Source organism: Nomascus leucogenys, chromosome 6 (genome assembly GCF_006542625.1).
Source record: "Nomascus leucogenys isolate Asia chromosome 6, Asia_NLE_v1, whole genome shotgun sequence".
NCBI classification, from domain to species: domain Eukaryota; kingdom Metazoa; phylum Chordata; class Mammalia; order Primates; family Hylobatidae; genus Nomascus; species Nomascus leucogenys.
In genome coordinates, this window is record NC_044386.1 from 95,937,895 (window position 1) to 95,961,170 (window position 23,276).

Here is a 23,276-nt window from a genome sequence, read left to right on the forward strand (position 1 = left end):
TCTTCTCAACTATGATGTAAGCTCTTTGAAGACAAAACTCATCACAGAAGAAATTCAACAAATACTGGCAGACTGATAATATTTCTCTCTGATGATAGCATGCAGGCAATAAGGTACAGAAGGAAGACCAGAATAGGATGCTCAAACATAGCTCAGCTAAACTGATGATGGAGAGTAAATCATTCAGTCTTTAAAACCTTTAGTTTCTTCATTTATATAGTGTGATAATGGTGAAAACATGCCAAATACTCTGATTGTTAAATAAATGTAATATGCCTGACAGCTCTACATGGAAATCAAATGCCTTACCATGGCATAGATGGGTTACATTAAAAAAAAATCTCAACACTGTGGATTTTTATCAGAAAAAATGAACCCAACACCTACCAGTGCAAGTTTTTCTTAATACGTTCACTCTCTAATAGTAGTATTGACACTGGTAAAACAACAACCCAATCCGGAATGAAGTTTTGCATTTCTCACTGGTGAGGGAAAGAGGAATAAGAGATGATGCAGACCAGGCACAGTGGCTCATGCCTGTAATCCCAGCACTTTGGGAGGACGAGGCAGGTGGATCACCTGAGGTCAGGAGTTCGAAACCAGCCTGGCCAACCTGGTGAGACCCTGTCTCTACTAAAAATACAAAAATTAGCTGGGTGTGGTGGCATGTGCCTGTAATCCCAGCTACTCGGGAGGCTGAGGCAGGAGAATCGCTTGAACCCAGGAGGCGGAGGTTGCAGTGAGCCAAGATTGTGCCACTGCTCTCCAGCCTGGGCAACAGAGCAAGACTCGGTCTCAAAAAAAAAAAAAAAAAAAAAGAGACGATGCAATGCTCTGAAAATGTGCATCTGGTACTTGACTATGTCATTCTTTGGGGTTTGGGGTAGATGAATAATATGGAGATACTTCTTGGTTCTCCAGAGAGGAACAAACTGCAACTCCAAAGTAGCTTTGAAATGATATAAACCAATGATTTTCTTCATTCTGTTCAGCACAGTAAAATGACTTAACTAAGAAAAGATCATTTATATTTTTCAAATGCTGTGTTTTTTCCTTTTAGCAGTTGAAACTGCACTGTTAAATATAAATATTAAAGGCATAATATAGTAAAGCTTTATCTTGTAGCTGTAGGATTAAAGTTCTGAGCTGTATTATGCTACCAGGATTTGCGATGGAGAAAGAGAAAGAAAGCAAAAGAGAGAGAGACACACACACACACACACACACAGAGAATGAGAGAGAGATGAAAGGTGGAAGGGCGGAAGGGAGAGAGGGAAGGAAAAAAAGAGGTCTATGTGGGTATGCTCTTATAATCGCATGCCTTCTGAACACCTTAACCTCACTTTCATAATAGGCAACTGGCTTCTAATTTCAGGAAAATCATTGGTGAAATGTTTAAGTTTCTCATTAACAACCTTTTTTTTTTTTATTAAAAAGCTGGACTATAGCCCATTATGATCAAGTCTGAGAGAGTAGGGTCTGAAGAAATACACTTTTCAGTTGTTTGTAAATATAAGACAATGCTCTTGGGTTTCAAATTAAGTGCTCATTATAAAGTTAATGATGAGATAACCAGTCTGGGACACTAAGTCCCCCTAGAAAGTAACATTTGAGAGTTATAAAGCATATGAGCAGTACTGTTATTTGTTCTTACAGAACTTGTATTTTTCTTAAAGAACTATACATATTTTCTTTTCTTTGATTCTGAAGATAAGCTCTTCACTGTAGGTATGTTCCTTTTAAGTGTGTTTACCTTAGGACCTGGGGATAGTAAGTTTAATGAATGTCATTTTCTATATAGAATTATCCAAACTGAGGTTGACAGAAAACAGGAAAGTTCAGTCAGTCCCAGCTTGTAGTAACAGCATTTAACGTTCATAAAGAAATGTACCCTAGAGAGCTTATAGAATATACTTTCTCTCTTCATTCCTACTTTAAACGGTGGGCATTTATTCATTCTTCCTTGATGTGAAGAATTTTGAAAAACAACTATGAGGTCACAAGGAAGGCTCTATAGCAAAGTCAAATATTTTCAAGCCAATCTAGTGTTAAAATAATCTTTAATATTTGTATTTGAAAGTATCAGGTTCATTTGGTTGGAAGGAACAAAAATTTACTCAAAATATTTTAAGTAAAAAGAGCCATTTATTGTAAGGCTATTGGGAACTTTCACATAAGTCCAGGAGAAAATGAACAACCATACCTCAAGAGAGCTGGAACAATGCTAGCTCTGTGGACTAGACTGCTTTCATTTCCAACACCCTTCTGTCCCATGAAGCAGTTTTGGTCTCCTCTTTTTTTTTTCCCAAAACAGCCTTCCTTAGTCCTGCAAAACTTGGAATGCACATAGCCCTGTAATGGCCATCCCAGAAGTGAATCTACATGATTATTCCAATTCAAATACCTAAGAAAAAAAAAATGACTTGAAGTTCTGCAACTTCCCAACTGCAAATTCCCGAGAAAGAAACTTGACTGAGCCAGTTCAACTTTTTGTATTAGATTTATAAATCCTATCTTGCTGGCTGGTCTGTAGACTGATTGCTCTTGAGTCATATGTCCTCTCTTTAGAGTTTAGTCAGCTATGGCCATTGAGGGGAGCACCACATGGATGGCATAAAACATAGCTGACGAGGCATGGATGTAATGCCTAGAACAAGTAGTATTCATAAAACACTGAAAAAAAGAAGGACGCAACAAATAGGAAGGGAGAAGGTGATTATGGCAAGCCAACAAGAAAGAAGAAAAGGTAACAAGGAAGGAAACTCATAGTAAAAACTGTGAGAGTCTGGATTGTGTTGCAAACTGAAGACACAAAGGCAAAGACTTAATAGTAGATGAGTCCCAAAGAGAACAGTCAAATGAGTCAAGAGACTGGAATAAGAAGCAAGCACATGGCCGGGCACGGTGGCTCATGCCTGTAATCCCATCACTTTGGGAGGCCGAGGCGGGTGGATCATGAGGTCACGAGATCGAGACCAGCCTGAACAACATGGTGAAACCCCATCTCTACTAAAAATAGAAAAATGAGCTGCGTGTGGTGGCATGTGCCTGTAATCCCAGCTACTCGGGAGGCTGAGGCAGGAGAACTGCTTGAACCTGGGAAACGGAGGTTGCAGTGAGCCGACATCGTGCCACTGCACTCCAGCCTGGTGACGGAGCGAGACTCCGTCACAAAAAGAAAAAAAAAAAAAGGAAGTAAGCACATGAGGCCTGGCATCTCAGGAAACTAAGTTGACAGATATTGCCGTAGGTAACAAAACATTCCTTTAATGAAGAGTCTTCTGTTATACCACCAGGGTGGCTGTTCCACAAAGGTAACACAGTAGGCTACTACTAATAGTATTTAGAGTTTAATATGTCTCATTTTCCATGACTGTAAGTTCCCTGAGGACAGGGTCTATTTCAAATGGTTCCTAGGTATGGCAATCCCATTCCCATGCCCACAAGTGATCCAAAGAAGGAAAATGCTAGAGAATAGTTTCCTGGGATTAAGGACTGGAAGCCCTAGATTACCTGCTTCTGGAGCATAGTGAAATATCTCTTTTCTATTATAAGAGGAATTGCATCAGCCTCTACACAACACAAAGAGAGGGAAACAGAAGCCTTTGGGGACAAAAACCTCAATAAGTCATGGGAGAGCAATTCTGAACATTCTCTCTGCTAATGTTCTCTCTGAACATTCTTTCTACTAATTGAAAAGAATAAACACTCTTTTAAAGGGGTTATCATAGCTCTGTCAGGTTGTAGTCATACCCCAATGTGACTGCTTCGAACCTTCATCTGGCAGTGAGCCACATACATGGTTGCTGGTGATTGTGAGGAATAAACAAGGTAATATGTGCAGAGCATCTAGCACAGTGCTTGGCACCAAGCACACAATAATTGTTAGTTTGTATCTCCTTACCAAATCAAAGGATCAGGTAAATGCATATTGCCCAAGTAAAGTCACAAGTTTTACTTTGGAGAATAAATTTGTGATATGTTGTTGGAAATGATCTTCCTAGTGAACAAAGCTCCATTTCACATCATTCTAATTTTTTTAATTATATTTGATGAGTATTGCTCGGCCTGAGTAGGATGGATTTACTATAGGCAGATAAATGCCTATATAAATGTACTGTAAAGAAATAAAAAGCAACTTTACTGATCTATTTGATATGAATAACTAGGCATACCTTACAAAAAGAATTATTTTTCCTATTAGTTTAAAATGGGGCAATCTTACACCTACTGATGTGCTCTTATTCTAAAACTGTGATAAGGACAATGACCTTAAGAATACAGTTCTAGCATATTCTTTGGCCTTTTGAGTAAGCAACAGTCACAGATACATGACATTCAAAAACTCATGGAAGTTTAAAGACAGACTAAAAAAGCCATTGCCTAAAATCCATCTAACAGAGAATAAGAAGAATAGGATGCTCAGACCTCGCTCAGCTAAACTGATGATGGGGGGTAAATCATTCAGTCTTTAAAACCTTTGGTTTCTTCATTTATATAGTGTGATAATGATGAAAACATGCCAAATGCTCTGATTGTTAAATAAATGTAATATACCTGACAGCTCTATATGGAAATCAAATGCCAAAATCAGAAGGGCCATATTTGGCAAAAATGAGATCAAATTGTAAGTCTACAGAGTCCAGTATTTGATGCCGTATGCCCTTTTACTGCTTTGCTTTCACCTGTTGGAGAAAGAATTCATTCATATAGTCACACAATATTGACTATGATGTCCTATGATTTACAATTAATGTATTTACTATGTCTCGTGATCCTAAGGACTTACAATCTACTTGGGGAGATGATAGTACAGCAGACGGAGTACTTGGCAATGCAGCACATAATAAAGTGCTAAGCCAAACTATTCTCTAACCCGTTTGATATTTTTTTCAGTGATAAGATGAAGACACAAATGCTCTACAGATCAACTTTAGGGCTGACACAAAGTTAAGGAAAATGAAACTGAATAAGTGGTCACATCAGGATCTTGACAGACTGGGCTAAAATTTACCAAGATGAAGTTTGAATTTAGGGTGAAAAACAGAAATGCCCAATAAAATTAATAGATTATGGCTTCTTAGAAGCCAAAGTGACAAAGACTTAGGGATTTAAAGCTCAGTAATTAGGCAGTATAATATGGAGTCGAAACAATAACTACAATAAAAAACAATGAAAATAACTAAGTGCTTTCTCTGTGCAGGACTTAAACACATGCACTTTTAATCCTCATAACAGCTCTATAAGGTAGGTATTAGTCTTACAATTTAATTGAGGCTCTGTTATAACAAGTAGTTTGGCCCAAGGTCATATAGCTAATCAGTAAAAAGCAGAGTTAAGCCTGGATCTGACTCTACAGCCTACACATTTTTCACTATACCATGCTGTCTGCTTTGCTTTGTGTTGATGAATGTACTTCTATATGAAAAACTGTGTCCACAAGGACGATGAAGAGATGCGCATGGCTGACAGAGAAGAAATAGGCACCTGGTTAGTTCCCCAACAGAACAACCTAAAGTAGCTCAGAGTTTACTATTTGGCCCCTGGTCCTTGTGTAACTATCAGAAATTATGAATCTTAAGTAAGTAAAAGACAACCTAGGGAAGACTCTTTTTGGTGGCCCAAGAGGTTTGCTGGTTGCCTTGTGAATTATGAACATCTACTGCTGCCTGGAAAGGGCTTGGCGATGTGGAGGGCCAGTTTAGTGCCACCTCTCACTTTAATTACCATTGCTACTAAGTACATATACTATAAAAAGGCAACACAAAGTTTTGGTACAGCTGCTTCTAGTCATAGCAGATTCATCTTCTTATTTACATAACATGGGCCATTCTTTATGCTCAAAGAAAGTGAAAACTCCTATTTATTTTCAAATATTAAAAAGCTATGATGAACCACTATTATTAGTCTAAAGTTTTAAAAAGGCTAGAATATGTTATTCATTTGTCTGTACTTGTTTTCTGCAATTAGAAGTTTGTAGGTTGGGGAGGCCGAGGTGGGAGGATCATTTGAGGTTAGGAGTTCGAGACCATCCTGGCTAACATGGTGAAACCCTGTCTCTACTAAAAATACAAAAAAATGAGCCGGGCATGGTGGCGTGTGCTTGTAATCCCAGTTACTCGGGAGGCTGAGGCACGAGAATTACTTGAACCCAGGAGGCGGAAGTTGCAGTGAGCCGAGACAGCGCCACTGCACTCCAGCCTGAGTGACAGAGTAAAACCCTATCTAAAAAAAAAAAAAAAAGTTTGTAGGCAGAATAACATTAGTCTACCCCAAAGGAGATACAAACTGCCTCGTTTCAGGGTGATCTTTCTTGGCACTGAAAACAATTTTATTGGAGCACATTTGTTTAAATGATTGATTTTGTAATAACACATCCTGACCTAAGCCCTTTCAAAGATAACTTGAAAATAATTAAAGCAGTTTTATGGCCTTTCCCTGGTTCTGATAAGAGCAAAACAACCTACTGCAGACTCAGAAAGGTTTCAAACAGTTACATTTCCAGAAGTAGGTATAATTCTCAATTTCACGTAAAAAAAAAGCTTCTGGAAGCAAATATTCATTCACACGAAGTTGCTTAGCAATAATTATAGGACAAAAAAGACATGCAACTACTGAGGTACTATGTGAAGTAAAAAGAGATATGAACAGGATGGTAAGAAAAGAGGACAGGAAGCTGGTTTATCCACTAACAAAGAGTCAGGGCTTCAGAAGTAGTGACACATAAGGTTTATGGCCATAGGACTCTAGGTTTCAACAGGGTAACTGTTATGAGACAGTGGCTTAAACTTATCAAATCCTCTGCTATTTATCACTGAGAAAAATTAAACAGGATATTCTAAACTAGCCTCTTTAGGTAAAAGCCATGAAATGCCACAGGAGGCAGGAAACAGCAAGGGCTAAGGTGGCAAAAGGTTCATGGAGCTGAAGGGTGGGAAATCGCTGGGGATGGAAAGATTCTGGACAGGCTGAGAACAAAGGAAGTACGCAGGGACTATGGAAAGCCCAAGGCCTGGGCAGGGATTTGTGCAGGAGAGCAATTGGAAGGAAAATGAGAAAGAGTATTTTTTGAAGTAAGCCACTGACTCATGTCCACCAGTATGCTCTTATTCTACATTTAAATCTGAAGTGGTTACAAAATTCCTCTTGCTGTTCTCTGAGTAAACAGCATAACACTCTCATGGCTTTAATCCTTTAGCCCTGAAAATTGAAGCTGGTTTAGAAAGTAGGGTTATGATATTGAGACTGTGTTCAGGATAGAAGAATCTTAGAGTCAATGCTGGATGCCCACAGCTCTGGGTGCTAGACTCCCTCAATAAGTAGCACTTAGTTGAAAACACAAATCTATTGTGAATAGTGCCGCAATAAACATATGTGTGCATGTGTCTTTATAGCAGCATGATTTATAATCCTTTGGGTATACAACCAGTAATGGGATGGCTGGGTCAAATGGTATTTCTAATTCTAGATCCTTGAGGAATCGCCACACTGTCTCTCGGAACCAACCCAAATGTCCATCAATGATAGACTGGATTAAGAAAAATGTGGCACATACACACTGCGGAATACTATGCAGCCATAAAAAAGGATGAGTTCATGTCCTTTGTAGTGACATGGATGAAGCTGGAAACCATCATTCTGAGCAAACTATTGCAAAGATAGAAAACCAAACACCACATGTTCTCACTCATAGGTGGGAATTGAACAACGAGAACACTTGGACACAGGGTGGGGAACATCACACACTGGGGCCTGTCGTGGGGTGGGAGGAGGGGGAGGGATAGCATTAGGGGATATACCTAATGTAAATGATGAGTTAATGGGTGCAGCACTCCAACATGGCACATGTATACATATGTAACAAACCTGCACGTTGTGCACATGTACTGTAGAACTTAAAGTATAATTAAAAAAAAAAAGAAAAGAAAAGAAAACACAAATCTATTGGCCTAAAGTGAGATGAAGGAACAAGCTCTTAATCCCGACCCTGTGGGTCAGCTAGTGCTGACCAGCTGGAGGGCACTGGTCTGGACTCTCAAGATTCCACAGCTCCTTTGCAAAGGGAGTGTGCTAATTCTCGCTTAGGTCTTTATAGGAACTGTGGACGCCTCTTCCATTTCCTAAACAAGAGGCAGAGATAAGCACCAGAACAACATACTCTGGCACAATGACAATAGCAGCTTTTGGGAAATAGGCATTTATTCTAGGTTACCAATCAGAGAGCTTAGTGTCATGCACGTTGAAGCCTACCAGAAAACAAAACAAAACAAAAACAAAACAAAAAACCTCCAGGTGAATTTAAGATGAACAATACAAATTATTAACAGTTATCAAAGCACTCTCCCAAAGAATCAATACCATTTCCTTATTTCCAATATGTATTATATTTCACTCCTTTCTTCCTTTCTACCTTCCTCCCTGCCAATTAACACACAGTGAATGAAGATGACCTGCCCAGCAGCACCCTGTGAATAAAGTCCATTTTGATAAGGAAGAGCAACGCTTCTGGGTTATAAGGACCACTGTGCACGCTACAACCTGCCTGATGGGGAGCCTTCTGCTCCATAGAAACATTTCCTGACTTAAAGAATACCTATACCATTCTTCATTCATCTTTGTGAATAGAGGAAAGGAATCCAAATTATCTTTAATGTCAAAAGCTCGTACTTAGAAATATCTCATGTCAGGTAGCTAGCACTGTCTAAATTCTCACCTAACATTTATAATGTAACTTTACATTACAATATACAAATATACATTATAATGAAAACTTAACAGTTTACAAAGAGGTCTCATATATATATGTTATTTCAACTGGTCCCATAGTAGCACCACGAGGTGAATATGATTACATTTATTTTTCCAAATAAGGAAACAGATGCAATGAAATTAAGGCACTCACTCAAATTTTCTTAGCTAGTAGCCTGGCAGAGGTAAAACCAGAACCCAGGTTTGTCCTACTCCAAAGCCAATGCTATTTCTTTTTAATACAAATGCCTCTCAGAAAAAAGAGATAACATACTCTTGGAATTTTTTTTCCTGTTGTATCCAATGGACAAATGAAGCATTTACTTTTTTTTTTCTTTTTGAGACAGGGTCTTGCTCTGTTGCCCAGACTAGAATGTGGTGATGCAATCATGGTTCACAGCAGCCTTGACCTCCTGGGCTCAAGTGATCCTTCCTCTCTTAGCCTCATGAGTAGCTGGGACTATAAGTGTGTGCCACTATGCCTGGCTAAATTTGTTAATGTTTTGTAGAGACGGGGTCTCGCTACATTGCCCAGGCTAGTCTCGAACTTCTGGCTTCAAGTGATCCTCCTGCCTTGACCTCCCAAAGTGCTGGGATTATAGATGTGAGCCATTTAGCCCTGCCTAAATGAACTTTTATTAAAACCTCTTATTTAAACTCTGTAAATAAGAGTCTCCACAAAATACCCAGAAACTGCAGATGTTACAACCCAGGAACACAATACTTCTGAAATAACATTGCTGCTATACCCCAGGTGGCCAGGGACTAAAGGGGGACTTAAGAGAACAGGAAAGCAATTTACTATTAAAGACCAACGTGCAATTCAGTTCCCAGCAATTTGGCTGGGACGCTAGACTATGGCACTCTTCGCCTCTGACTGCTCTTCCTGTATGGTAGGAACTTCTTGAAATTTCACAGCTCAGACTTTTGTTAATGTACTTACTCACCTCTTTTAACATGTAACACAATAAGTTAGCTTTCTGTTACTATTATTTATTTGTGTTCAATTTTTGGAAGCAGTTAGAATTGCTCAAGAGTTCATCAATTCTTCTTGATTTCAGATTAGAGCACATCACAGACCAAAGAGATTTCCTTTATAAGGCTTTTTAGGCTCAATTTGAGTTTTGTAAGTGACATTGAGCACCTCTGTTTTTCTCCCTAATGGGGAGTGTAAGGTTTTGGTATTCAACCCTGAATACGCATACAATTTTCTTGTGGTTCTCCATATGGAAACCATAGGGCAGAAATGACTCACAAATGAAACATAAAAAATAGATTAAGAAACTATACTTACTTAGGAGGAATTCTTAAAACTGTGTTCACATTTGTGGCTGGGACTACTACTTGAAGGATGTGTTCAAGGGCTGTTAATCCACCAGCAGCTTGAAATGCAATCTGATCTGCCACATTCTAGACAGAAATACAAACAGAAGTTAGCCCAATTTCCCAGGCATTAAACTATAACCAAATGATATCTGTAGTCTGAAACATGCCGATGATTCAACTATTCTACAAATATTATTTTATAAATATTTGTTGAATGCTACTCACTGCTAATTGTTTCAGTACTAGGAAATATAGGTCAAAAGGAGTGAGCATAAAATACATGGTTGCTGTCCTCCATGAAGCTTAAAATTGGTAGATGGCAAGCACAGGCAACCAAAGCAAAAATGAACAACTGGGATCACATCAAGTTAAAAAGCTTCTGCACAGCAAAGGAAACAATCCACCAAGCAAAGAGAAAACCCACAGAATGGGAGAAAATATTTACAAACTATCTATCTGACAAGGGATTAACAACCAGAATATATCAGAGCTCAAACAACTCTGTAGGAAAAAATCTAATAATCCAATTTTAAAATGGGCAAAAAATCTGAATAGACATTTCTCAAGAGAAGACATACAAATGGCAAACAGGCATAAGAAAAGGTGCTCAACATCACTGATCATTAGAAAAATGCAAATCAAAACTACAATGAGATATCATCTCACCCCAGTTAAAATGGCTTTTATCCAAAGACAGGTAATAACAAATGCTGGTGAGGATGTGGAGAAAAGGGAACTCTCATATACTGTTGGTGGGAATGTAAATTAGTACAACCACTATGGAGAACAGTTTGGAGATCTTTCAAAAAACTAAAAACAGAGCTGCCATACGACCCAGCAATTCCACTGGTAGGTATAGGCCCCAAAGAAAGGAGATCCATATATCTAAGAGATATCTGCTCTCCCATATTTACTACAGCACTAGTCACAATATAGCCAAGAACTGGAAGCAACCTAAGTGTCCATCAGGAGATGAGTGGATAAAGAAAACGTAGTACATACACAGAATGGAGTACTATTCAGCCATAAAAAGGAATGAGATCCTGTTATTTGCAACAACATAGATGGAAGTGGAGGTCCTTATGTTAAGTGAAATGAGCCAGGTGAAGTAAGACAAACTTCACATGTGTTCATTTATTTGTGGGAGCTAAACATTAAAACAATTGAACTCATGGAGATAGAGAATGGAAGGATGGGTATCAGAGACTGAGAAGGGTAGTAGGGGGGGACGGGGTAGTGGGAAAGTAAGTGAGGGTAGTTAATGGGTACGAAACAATAGTCAGAAAGAATAAGACCTAGTACTTGATAGCCCAACAGGGTAAATATAATCAATAATAATTTAATTGTTCATTTACAAATAACTAAAAGAATATAGTTGGATTGTTTGTAACACAAAAAAATGAATGCTTTAGGTGATGGATACCCCATTTATTCTGATGTGATTATTACGCATTGTATGCCTATATCAAAATATCTCATGTATACCATAAATACATATATAAACTATGTACCCACAAAAATTAAAAATTAGAAAAAAAATGAGTGGCTAGGACCAACACTAATTGGATAGTTATAAATAAGGTGATTTTAATTATAAGTACCTTGAAAGATAAAAGGTTCTCTATGAGAATAATGGGGGAATCAACTATATAATGGAGAAAGGGTCAGGATAGGCTTCTCTGAGAAAATTGAAGTTTTAAGACAAGTAAAAGAAAGTGGGAAGTGAAGAAGCACTCCAGGCAAAGGAAAAAAAATTATATACACATTTTTAGCAATATTTACTTAAAAATCACATCTTTATCACATTGTAATCTTAATTACCACCTAACAATATAGACTTCCACAAAGATTCCCTCTACTAGAATATTTGTCTTCAGCAATAAAAGATAATCTAATATCTAATCATTTTAGCTGTATCCTTTTTAAAAAATACCATTTCTGCTATTTTGGGAGAACATTAAGTAACAATTTTAGAACTAAAACTATGATTATTTCTATGCAATTTATGATCTGTACATAATTCTTGCGGGAAATAACATTTCCAAGTTATTTGCATTTCTTTGGCATGGGGAAGAGAAGAGTAATTCTATGCTACACCATATGTTCTTAAGCATAGGCAGAAGCAATGCAGCATATATGTAAAAAATAAGATAGCAACCTATTGTGACTTGAATTGTGCCCTCCTCAAAATTCATATGTGGAGGTCCCAACCCCCAGTATTTCAGAATGTAACTGTATTTGAAGAGAAGATCTTTAAAGTGATAACTAAGTTAAAAGTGAGGCCGTTAGAGGAGGCTCTGGTCCAATATGACTGATGTTCTTACAAGAGGAGAAAGAGACACTGGGGTTACACCTGCACAGTCAAGAAGCCACATGAGGACACAGCAAAAGGTGGCCATCCATGAGCCAAGGAGAGAGGTGTCAGGAGAAACCAAACCTGTTGACACCTTGATCTTGGACTTCCAGCATCTATAACTGAGGGAAAATCAATTTCTGTTGTTTTAACCAACCCAGTCTGTGGCACTTTGTTATGGCAGCCCCAAGCAAACTAATACAACCCCTCTATTACATCACCACCTTATATTTCTTCTAATAGCATTCCACAGCCTTGAAACGTTGAAATACTGAGGTTTTTTTGAAAAGGGAGTGGGGAGGAGATATTAGTATACATAAGCTCTGTCAAACATATTTGCCTGATTCTCCTGGTGTTTTGAGCATTAATGATGTATCAATTATTGTCTCTAGTACATGTCCAGAGTTTAGCAGTGTAATCAAATGCTTATCTTAATCATTCAATTGCTCTTTGTGCACAATAAAATACATTTTGTGACTATAAGAAGTTCATTGTGAAAGCGAGACAAGACTCATACATTTAAGATTAAAATTAATAATTTTGTTATTAATGGAAAAATATTTATTTGCAATAAAACTAACAATCAAAACCTGCAAAATCCAGGTACTTAGTAATTTACTTAATACTGTAATGCTGTTGTTACTCCCTCTGTTTATGCTAGGATGTCAATATATTTAGAATAATAAGCTCTGTATTATCATATAATATACACAAAGAAAAGTGCATTAATCATAACTGTACAGCTGGATGCGCTAAAACAAATTGAACACATTGTGTAACAACTCCAAAATTAAAATACAAAGCTTTATAGCATGCCTTGGTATCCCTTGTGCCCATCTTATTCACTATCTCTTCCTTGTCTCAAAATGTAAAGGTTATCCTGACTTTTAAACTCATGAATTCATTTTGCCTTCTTTTCATATCTATATCACACTTTACCCAACTGTGTCTAGCTTTTTTTGGTTGATTGTTTATTTCTAAATTCATTCATGTTGCTGCCTGTAGCAGTATTTCATTCATTTTCTTTGCTGTATATTTTCTGGATATTATTCTATATCCACTTAATTAAATGTTTCACTGCTGATTGACATTTAGCTTGTTTCTACTTTGACACTTTGGACAACGCTCCTTTAAACATTTGTGCACATGTATTTGGCACATGTGATATGCAGCTATATTGGGCATATCTAGGAGTAGAACTGCTGGGTCACAGAGTATGCATAGGTTCAGTTTTACTAGCTATGGCCAAACAGCTCTCTAAAATATTTCAAACAATATTTGTGATATAGTGTTAATTTCAGTTATTCCACATTCTCGCTCAAAATTGGTTTTACCACTCTTTTTAACTTTAGTCATTGTAATGGGTGTGTACTGGCATTTTTTTGAGGTTTTTATTTGCTGTTTCCTGATGACCAGGGAGGCTGAACATCTTATGTTTATTGGCTGTTCGTGATTTTAAAAATTTAATTCAGGTATGTTTTATAATTGGGTGAAAGGCTCAGATCTTAAATATACTGTTCAATCAAACTTGACAAATGCTTATCAAGACACATCCATTTCTATCACTCCAGAAAGTTCCCTCATGCTCCTTCTATGGTCAATCCTTCCTCCCTGAAGCGACAACTGATTTGTTTCATAGTACCATAAGTTAGGGTTGTCTACCATAGATTTTCATATAAATTAGATCATCTAGTATGTATAAATATTTTCTAGATTTAATTTGGTAGGGACTGGCTATCCTACCAGTAGTTTTACACCAAGCCGAGCGAACTATGGAAACATCTCGAGTGTAGGGAAAATGGCAGAGGCAAGATGGGGATGTAAACACATATATACACCTCCTTTCTTGTATGTAAAACAAATAAGGATTCCAGATAAAATATTTTAAAACATTAAAAATCATAACCATACTAAAAAATAAATGAAACATCTCTGTGAAACAGGGATGGAGAAGCTGATAGTAATGCATAAGGCAAGGGTCCAATTTTTAGTAGATTCTCAAAAGAACATTTGCTCCTTTAGATTATCTCCTCTTCTTCAGCTTTCACACTGATTCAGCCTCCAAATTCTGAAAATTCTACTTCTGTTACACTTCTTGCCTCTTCTATCCATGCCTACTGTTGATTACCATATCAGGACCATGTCTACTTAGGTTCTCATGGTATCTTGTTTGAGGTATTATAGCAACCTCCTAATTAGTATCTTTGGGTCCAAGCTTACCCTAACCAGCCCATTTGCCAGAACACTGCTTCCCAAACTCTATCGAATAAAAGCCAATTTTTTGTTTTTAAAATTTTTACTCCATTATAGACTGACACTTTGTGAAATACAATACAGATGAAGTACTGAACAAATGGGAAAAAATGTACTAAGTAGAAGGCCACATTTTAAAATAGCGTGAAAATAACCACATTGCCAAAGGCACTCTAAAAATTCAATGCAATTCCCATCAAAATGCTACCATCATTCTTCACAGAACTAGAAAAAACCATCCTAAAATTCATATGGAACCAAAAAAGAGCCTGCATAGCCCAAGCAAGACTAAACAAAAAGAACAAATCTGGAGGCATCACATTACCTGATTTCAAACTATACTATAAGGCCACAGTCACCAAAACAGCATGGTACTGGTATAAAAATGGGCACATAGACCAATGGAACAGAACAGAGAACCCAGAAATAAACCCAAATACTTAACAGCCAATTGGTCTTCAACAAAGCAAATAAAAAACATAAAGTGGGTAAAGGACACCATATTCAACAAATGGTGCTGGGATAATTGGCAAGCCACATGTAGGAGGATGAAACTGGATCCTCATCTCTCACCTTATACAAAAATCAACTCAAGATGGATCAAGGACTTAAATCTAAGGCCTGAAACTATAAAAATTCTAGAAGATAATATCGGAAAAACCATTCTAGACATTGGCTTAGGCAAGAATTTCATGACCAAGAACCCAAAAGCAAATGCAATAAAAACAAAGATAAATAGCTGGAATTTAATTAAACTAAAGAGCTTTTGCATAGCAAAAGGAACAGTCAGCAGAATAAACAGACAACTCACAGAGTGGGAGAAAATCTTCACAATCTATACGTCCAACAAAGGACTAATATCTAGAAACTACAAGGAACTCAAATTAGCAAGAAAAATTAGCAAACAACAACAAACAAACAATCCCATCAAAACATAGGCTGAGGACATGAATAGACAATTCTCAAAAGAACATATACAAATGGCCAACAAACATACGAAAAAATGTTCAACATCACTAATCATCAGGGAAATGCAAATCAAAACCACAATGTGATACCACCTTACTCCAGCAAGAATGGCTATTAAAAAAAAATAGATGTTGGTGTGGATGCAGTGAAAAGGGAACACTTCTACATTGCTGGCGGGAATGTAAACTAGGAAAACAGTGTGGAGATTCCTTAAAGAACTAAAAGTAGAAGTACCATTTGATCCAGCAATTCCACTACTGGGCATCTACCCAGAGAAAAAGAAGTCATTATACAAAAAAGATACTTGCTCACGCATGTTTATAGCAGCACAATTAGTGATTGCAAAAATGTGGAACCAACCCAAATGCCCATCAATCAACAAGTAGATAAAGAAACGGTGTGTGTGTGTGTGTGTGTGTGTGTGTGTGTGTGTGTGTGTATGGAATACTACTCAGCCATTAAAAGGAATGAATTAATGGCATTTGCAGCAACCTGGATGGGATTGGGACTATTATTTTAAGTGAAGTAACTCAGGAATGGAAAACCAAACATTGTATGTTCTCACTAGTAAGTGGGAGCTAAGCTATGAGGATGCAAAGGCATAAGAATGATACAATGAACTCTGGGGACTCAAGGGGAAAGGGTAGGAAGAGGGTGAGAGATAAAAGACTACAAATTCGGTTTAGTGTATACTGCTGGGGAGATGGATGCACCAAAATCTCACAAATCACCACTAAAGAACTTACTCATGTAACCAAATATCACCTGTTCCCCCAAAACCTATGGAAATAAAAAGAAATAAATAAAATAGTCGATGGAAAAAGACATAAAATTACTCTGTCAACTTGCAAAATTTACTCTTGATTTGTGTATTTATCTCATTATGTTTCATAACAGTGGCCTGGCACTGGCTTACGAACTCCATTTGAGTAGTCCTGCCCTGGATACACACTGAAGAAATACCCTGAAGAGTAAATGTCATTACGTCACTCTTTGCTTAAAACACTCCAGGGACAACTTCTTCACAGTCTACAGAACGAGATCTATGGAACTTAGAATGATCCCTCTCCAATAGCCTCCTTCCCTGCCAGGATCCTTCCTCTCTTGTAACCAAATTCCTTATATAATCCCTACTTTTTCCTGCCTCTGTGCTTTTGCATAAACTGTTCCTTTTCAGGAAGGATGATCCTCTAGTTTTTCATCTTTGTATCTGCACGAAACTCTGAGCTTGCTGATGTCAGAGACCATGTCTACTTCATCATCATATCCCAAAGACTTAGCACAGGGGACTGCACTCAGTAATTGCTCAACAATGGTTGCTGAATGAGAAGGAAGGCTGACAAAGATACTCTTACTCTTATGTTAGGCCAAGCAGAAACACTGATTGATCAGTCTGTCCACAGGGAAACCAAGCAGCACCACTGCTGTTCCTGCAGACCCTCCACAATGGGAGGAAACTGGGTCAGCACTGCAGAAGTGGAGGGGAAAAGGAGTGAGTAAAAGCAGATCATTTTAATGTATACATCTATGCCTTAAAAAAAAACCCTCCAAAAACCCCTCAAAGACTTTTCTGCAATGCCAACAACATGGATGCGACCTCTTGAAAAACCTAAGACACAAGCTCTAACAGATATTAAACAGGACCAAATAAGCCAATTTCAGGAAGATAAAGGCCATTCAGAGCCAACTTTTTACTAATGTACTATCGGAAACTGAAGTTTTAGTTTATTGTTTGCAGCTTTTCAAAAAAAAAAAAAAGCAAAAAGCAAAATCAACTGTGAAATAAAAAAATCTCCCAAATCTCCACCTGGAACTAAGGAAGATTCTGGTTATGTGTACTTCTGGATCAGAGATGCAACAAGCCACCTTGGGACTCTCTTCCATGGAGCATAGACAGATAGAAACACTGCTCAGTATCATCCTAAGTTCTTCATGTCCCACATCAAGCCCTATTCATCCATCACCTCTGCCGTACCTCATGGCCCCATTCTTTCTTGTCTGCAAACTCCTCAAGAGTGGCATCTGACTCATCTTTGCAGCCCCAGTCCTGGTACAGAGCAGGAATGGTAAATACCTGATAGATAAGTGATGGAACAAAAGAATGAACAAGTGAAAGGACTTATTTCAGACAGTAAAAATGTCCTGTGAGATATGATAGATTAACACAACATAGAGGCATGTTAAATATAACAAGGGGAAATACTGCTCACTGGATCCCATTCCCTAACAGTTTATACATAAAGATGGATGAAACAATCCTGTGATATTAGAGATGACTTCTTCATCTCATGGGGACAGAAAGGGAAAATCAAGCAGTCTCAATGATGAACCAACCAAATATTAAAACTAAGAGAGAAAAAAACCTTCGAAGCATGTGGCGTTAAATACCTCATATGCAAATCTGAAAAGAAAATAATCCTCATACAAATCTAGGTAGACTTAAAGAACACAGAAAGCTTTCCCATCTCTTGTTCCTCTCTTTTCATACCACACTAACTTCCTGTGCCAATCACTTGGCACTTTTTATACAGTGCTCTGATTACATTTCTGGATGGCTTAATACCATAATAATAAGACTGGATACTCTTCAGATACACCATTTTATACTTGTCCCTATCCCTCTTAGCATCCAGAAAAAGCAAGTACACTAAAAATCCTTAACCATAGTTAACTTCTCCGTTCAAACTGCCACCTTTCCAACTTGCAGTGTTCAAATGCTCTCCCAATCCCTTAAGACCAAGATCAAAGGTTGCTTCTTCTGTTAAGTCACTCAGATCCCCTCAACTAAAATCAAAGCTCTCTGTATATTTAACTGTATTTTTTTGTGTGGCCCTTACCACTTTCTACTTTATGCTGTTATTTGTGTCCACATAGTAGACGGTAAAGCCTAAACTCTCCTATGTCTGTGTTCCTACCCAGGGCCAAGCACAGGATGCACACACTGCAGGTATCAAGCAAAGTTTTTTCAGTGATTGAAAATATCTCATTCTCGAAAGGTGAATTCCCTTTTACCCCTTTTCGAATTCTCTGCATTCAGACATATGAAACTGGAAAAAACTTTCATAGAAAGCTTGGTAATTCTGATTTGATTGAGAAAAACATACCTTTAAAGATAAGACGTGTGGCTTCCCTTATGTACCTGGCATAATACCTTAAAAGCTCTGCCTTCCCCTGCTCTCACCCACTGTGAGACTGACAACTGACTAATAGGATTAGTGGCTCCATTCTAATAACCCCACTTAGCTAAAGGCCAGCAAAAAATGACAGTCTCAATCTGAATTACACAGCCAGGGAACCCATCCAATTATTAACTGGAGTAACTGTTATTACCTCTCCCAATCAAAGAAGAGACAGCTGTTAATCTTTGGCAGCCTGCAAAGGCTAGTGGCCTTTGTACTTGACTTTTCTGTAGACAATAATTATGTTCTTTGTGATCAGGAAGGAAGGCCTTCAAAGCTTTTTAGACAGAGGTGGCAGATGGGGAAAACTGTTTGCGTGTTCATTAGCAGTATAGGCTAGATTTGTTCTGAGCATCTGTGGCACCTTAAGACCTGTTTAGAGAAAATACAAGTAGGTTTTGGCAAGTCCATAAATTTAGAACTCAGTAGCCTAATTTATAGAGATGAGAAGGTCCTGAAGTGAAAATTTTTATGGTTGTTTTTCCCAATATGGAAAACTTTACTAACACTTAAAAGACATCATTTCCACTTTTCTACTATCCTTGTCTGTTAATGTTAGTTTAAAAGAAGCAAGCACAATGAGATGATGCTCCTTGTTCTGTGTTTTTCCCTCACAAGCTTCCTAACTGCTGGCTTCTTTATATTCCTATAATCTACATAAATATTTATGCTCAGCTTTTCAGCTGTAGGCACTAACACTGATAGTACTAGGTTTTGGGGTCAAGGATGTTACAAGAACAAAAACATACTGTGGGAAGGTGATGCCAAACAGAGTAAAATTATAAGCTACAGTTTGAAGGCTTAGGTGATACAGTAAGTGGGGCTGAGAGGCTAGAAAAGCTTTCTCAGTATCAGAGGAACAATTCCTTTGCGATGCTAATCAGAAGTTGGACTCTTTGGAAGACGCTCCCTGAGGGAGCTGAATTGTGCCATTTCTGACACATTTGGACTAAGGAAGGAAAGAGCAGAGTGAGTGAGAGAGGGTGGGTGCAGTAACTGAAGGACAGAAGCAGACCACAAGACCTGAGTGGTCTTTCTCTTTCTTTTTAAGCTGTTGTGAGATAGATGACCAAAGATTAGTACGAAGAGTTCATTACTGCAATCCAACAAAGCGCATGGTAGTTATTTTGATCTTCCTTACCCTCAAGTTCTCCAAAGCTGCCAAGTGGGAGGCACTGGGCCAGGACCAGCACTCATAGTCTAGTAAGCAGTAGACTTACAAATAGATAAATGCAATATAGTGAGATAAATGTTATAATGAGTGGATATAAAAAGATGTTCATAGAATAAATGATTCCTTTGACTAATTCTTTAGAACACAACTGGTGTCAATGTGGACAGTTTTCTGAGCTACTATGCTCTCAAATTAAAAGACAAAGGACCTAAGTCAAGACTGTATATATGATATTCCTCGTACAACTTCTTTATATGCCAACCATTTTCAATTTCCAGGTCTACCCACTGGTTTACAGCAGAACCTTATGAGTCTTAACACAGCAGTTCCTTTTTTCCTTGCCCCTGTATCTCAAGTATCCTGAATGTTTTAAAGTTTGAAGGTAAAAGAGAATTTCAGACCAATATCCTTGATGAACATTGATGCAAAAATCCTCAATAAAATACTGGCAAACCGAATCCAGCAGCACATCAAAAAGCTTATACACCATGATCAAGTGGGCTTCATCCCTGGGATGCAAGGCTGGTTCAACATATGCAAATCAATAAACGTAATCCAGCATATAAACAGAACCAAAGACAAAAACCACATGATTATCTCAATAGATGCAGAAAAGGCCTTTGACAAAATTCAACAACCCTTCATGCTAAAAACTCTCAATAAATTAGGTATTGATGGGACCTATCTCAAAATAATAAGAGCTATCTATGACAAACCCACAGCCAATATCATACTGAATGGGCAAAAACTGGAAGCATTCCCTCTGAAAACTGGCACAAGACAGGGATGCCCTCTCTCACCACTCCTATTCAACATAGTGCTGGAAGTTCTGGCCACAGCAATCAGGCAGGAGAAGGAAATAAAGGGTATTCAATTAGGAAAAGAGGAAGTCAAATTGTCCCTGTTTGCAGATGACATGATTGTATATCTAGAAAACCCCATCGTCTCAGCCCAAAATCTCCTTAAGCTGATTAGCAACTTCAGCAAAGTCTCAGGATACAAAATCAATGTACAAAAATCACAAGCATTCTTGTACACCAATCACAGACAGAAAGACAAATCATAAGTGAACTCCAATTCACAATTGCTTCAAAGAGAATCAAATACCTAGGAATCCAACTTACAAGGGATGTGAAGGACCTCTTCAAGGAGAACTACAAACCACTGCTCAATGAAATAAAAGAGGATACAAACAAATGGAAGAACATTCCATGCTCATGGGTTGGAAGAATCAATATTGTGAAAATGGCCATACTGCCCAAGGTAATTTATAGATTCAATGCCATCCCCATCAAGCTACCAATGACTTTCTTCACAGAATTGGAAAAAACTACTTTAAAGTTCATATGGAACCAAAAAAGAGCCCGCATCACCAAGTCAATCCTAAGCCAAAAGAACAAAGCTGGAGGCATCACGCTACCTGACTTCAAACTATACTACAAGGCTACAGTAACCAAAACAGCATGGTACTGGTACCGCACCAGAGACATAGATCAATGGAACAGAACAGAGCCCTCAGAAATGATGCTGCATATCTACAACTATCTGATCTTTGACAAACCTGAAAAAAACAAGAAATGGGGAAAGGATTCCCTATTTAATAAATGGTGCTGGGAAAACTGGCTAGCCATATGTAGAAAGCTGAAACTGGATTCCTTCCTTACACCTTATACAAAAATTAATTCAAGATGGATTAAAGACTTAAATGTTAGACCTAAAACCATTAAAATCCCAGAAGAAAACCTAGGCAATACCATTCAGACATAAGCATGGGCAAGGACTTCATGTCTAAAACACCAAAAGCAATGGCAACGAAAGCCAAAATTGACAAATGGGATCTCATTAAACTAAAGAGCTTCTGCACAGCAAAAGAAACTACCATCAGAGTGAACAGGCAACCTACGGAATGGAAGAAAATTTTTGCAACCTACTCATCTGACAAAGGGCTAATATCCAGAATCTACAATGAACTCAAACAAATTTACAAGAAAAAAACAAACAACCCCATCAAAAAGTGGGCGAAGGACACGAATAGACATTTCTCAAAAGAAGACATTTATGCAGCCAAAAAACACATGAAAAAATGCTCATCATCATTGGCCATCAGAGACATGCAAATCAAAACCACAGTGAGATACCATCTCACACCAGTTAGAATGGCCATCATTAAAAAGTCAGGAAACAACAGGTGCTGGAGAGGATGTGGAGAAATACGAACACTTTTACACTGTTGGTGGGACTGTAAACTAGTTCAACCATTGTGGAAGTCAGTGTGGCGATTCCTCAGGGATCTAGAACTAGAAATACCATTTGACCCAGTCATCCCATTACTGGGTATATACCCAAAGGATTATAAATCATGCTGCTATAAAGACACATGCACACGTATGTTTATTGCGGCACTGTTCACAATAGCAAAGAGTTGGAACCAACCCAAATGTCCAACAACGATAGACTGGATTAAGAAAATGTGGCACATATACACCATGGAATACTATGCAGCCATAAAAAATGATGAGTTCATGTCCTTTGTAGGGACATGGATGAAACTGGAAAACATCAATCTCAGTAAACTATCACAAGGACAAAAATCCAAACACCGCATGTTCTCACTCATAGGTGGGAATTGAACAATGAGAACTCATGGACACAGGAAGGGGAACATCACACTCCGGGGACTGTTGTGGGGTGGGGGGAGGGGGGAGGGACAGCATTAGGAGATATACCTAATGCTAAATGACGAGTTAATGGGTGCAGCAAAACAACATGGCACATGGATACATATGTAACAAACCTGCACATTGTGCACATGTACCCTAAAACCTAAAGTATAATAATAAAAAATAAAAAATAAAAATAAAAAAAAGAAATTTGGGACTATGAGAACAAAGAAAATTTGCTTTGGGCAAATGGGTTATATGGACAAGAGCCAGTAACATGGACAAACGCTAATGGGTGCAGCAGCTTCCAGGAGGCAGGACCTTAGAGCTCAGAGGCTTTTCTCAGAGGTGGCAATTTCTATTTTCTCTCCATCATAACACTTTTGCTTCTTTACTGATTTTTCTATTTATTTGGTTGTAAACTAAATCATAATGATTACAGTATCTGTTTACTTCATCACAAACTAGACTGTGAGGTCTCTAACAGCTGGAATGATGTTTATATTGGGTCTAGCAAAAAGTAGGTATTCAATAAATATTTGCCGAATCAAAGAATAAAGTTACAATTAATTTAATTTCTGGGACTCTGACATCAGAAATTCCCTTAAGAGGAG

The 23,276-nt window shown here is 38.0% G+C and overlaps 1 protein-coding gene across 8 annotated transcripts in view; it reads right to left on the reverse strand.

Annotated features, from left to right (window-relative positions):
- Positions 1–23,276, reverse strand: part of SCAPER (S-phase cyclin A associated protein in the ER) — a 562,100-nt gene that overhangs the window by 153,424 nt on the left and 385,400 nt on the right. For 5 of the 8 annotated variants that reach the window (XM_030814840.1, XM_030814836.1, XM_030814839.1 and 2 more), the window contains 2 exons: positions 17,625–17,723; positions 10,043–10,158 (listed from right to left, as the gene is read on the reverse strand). In XM_030814840.1, coding sequence (XP_030670700.1) covers positions 10,043–10,158; positions 17,625–17,723 — 215 coding nt within the window. The remainder of the gene's footprint in view (positions 1–10,042; positions 10,159–17,624; positions 17,724–23,276) is intronic. The other 3 variants (XM_030814838.1, XM_030814837.1, XM_030814842.1) reach the window with 1 other exon arrangement.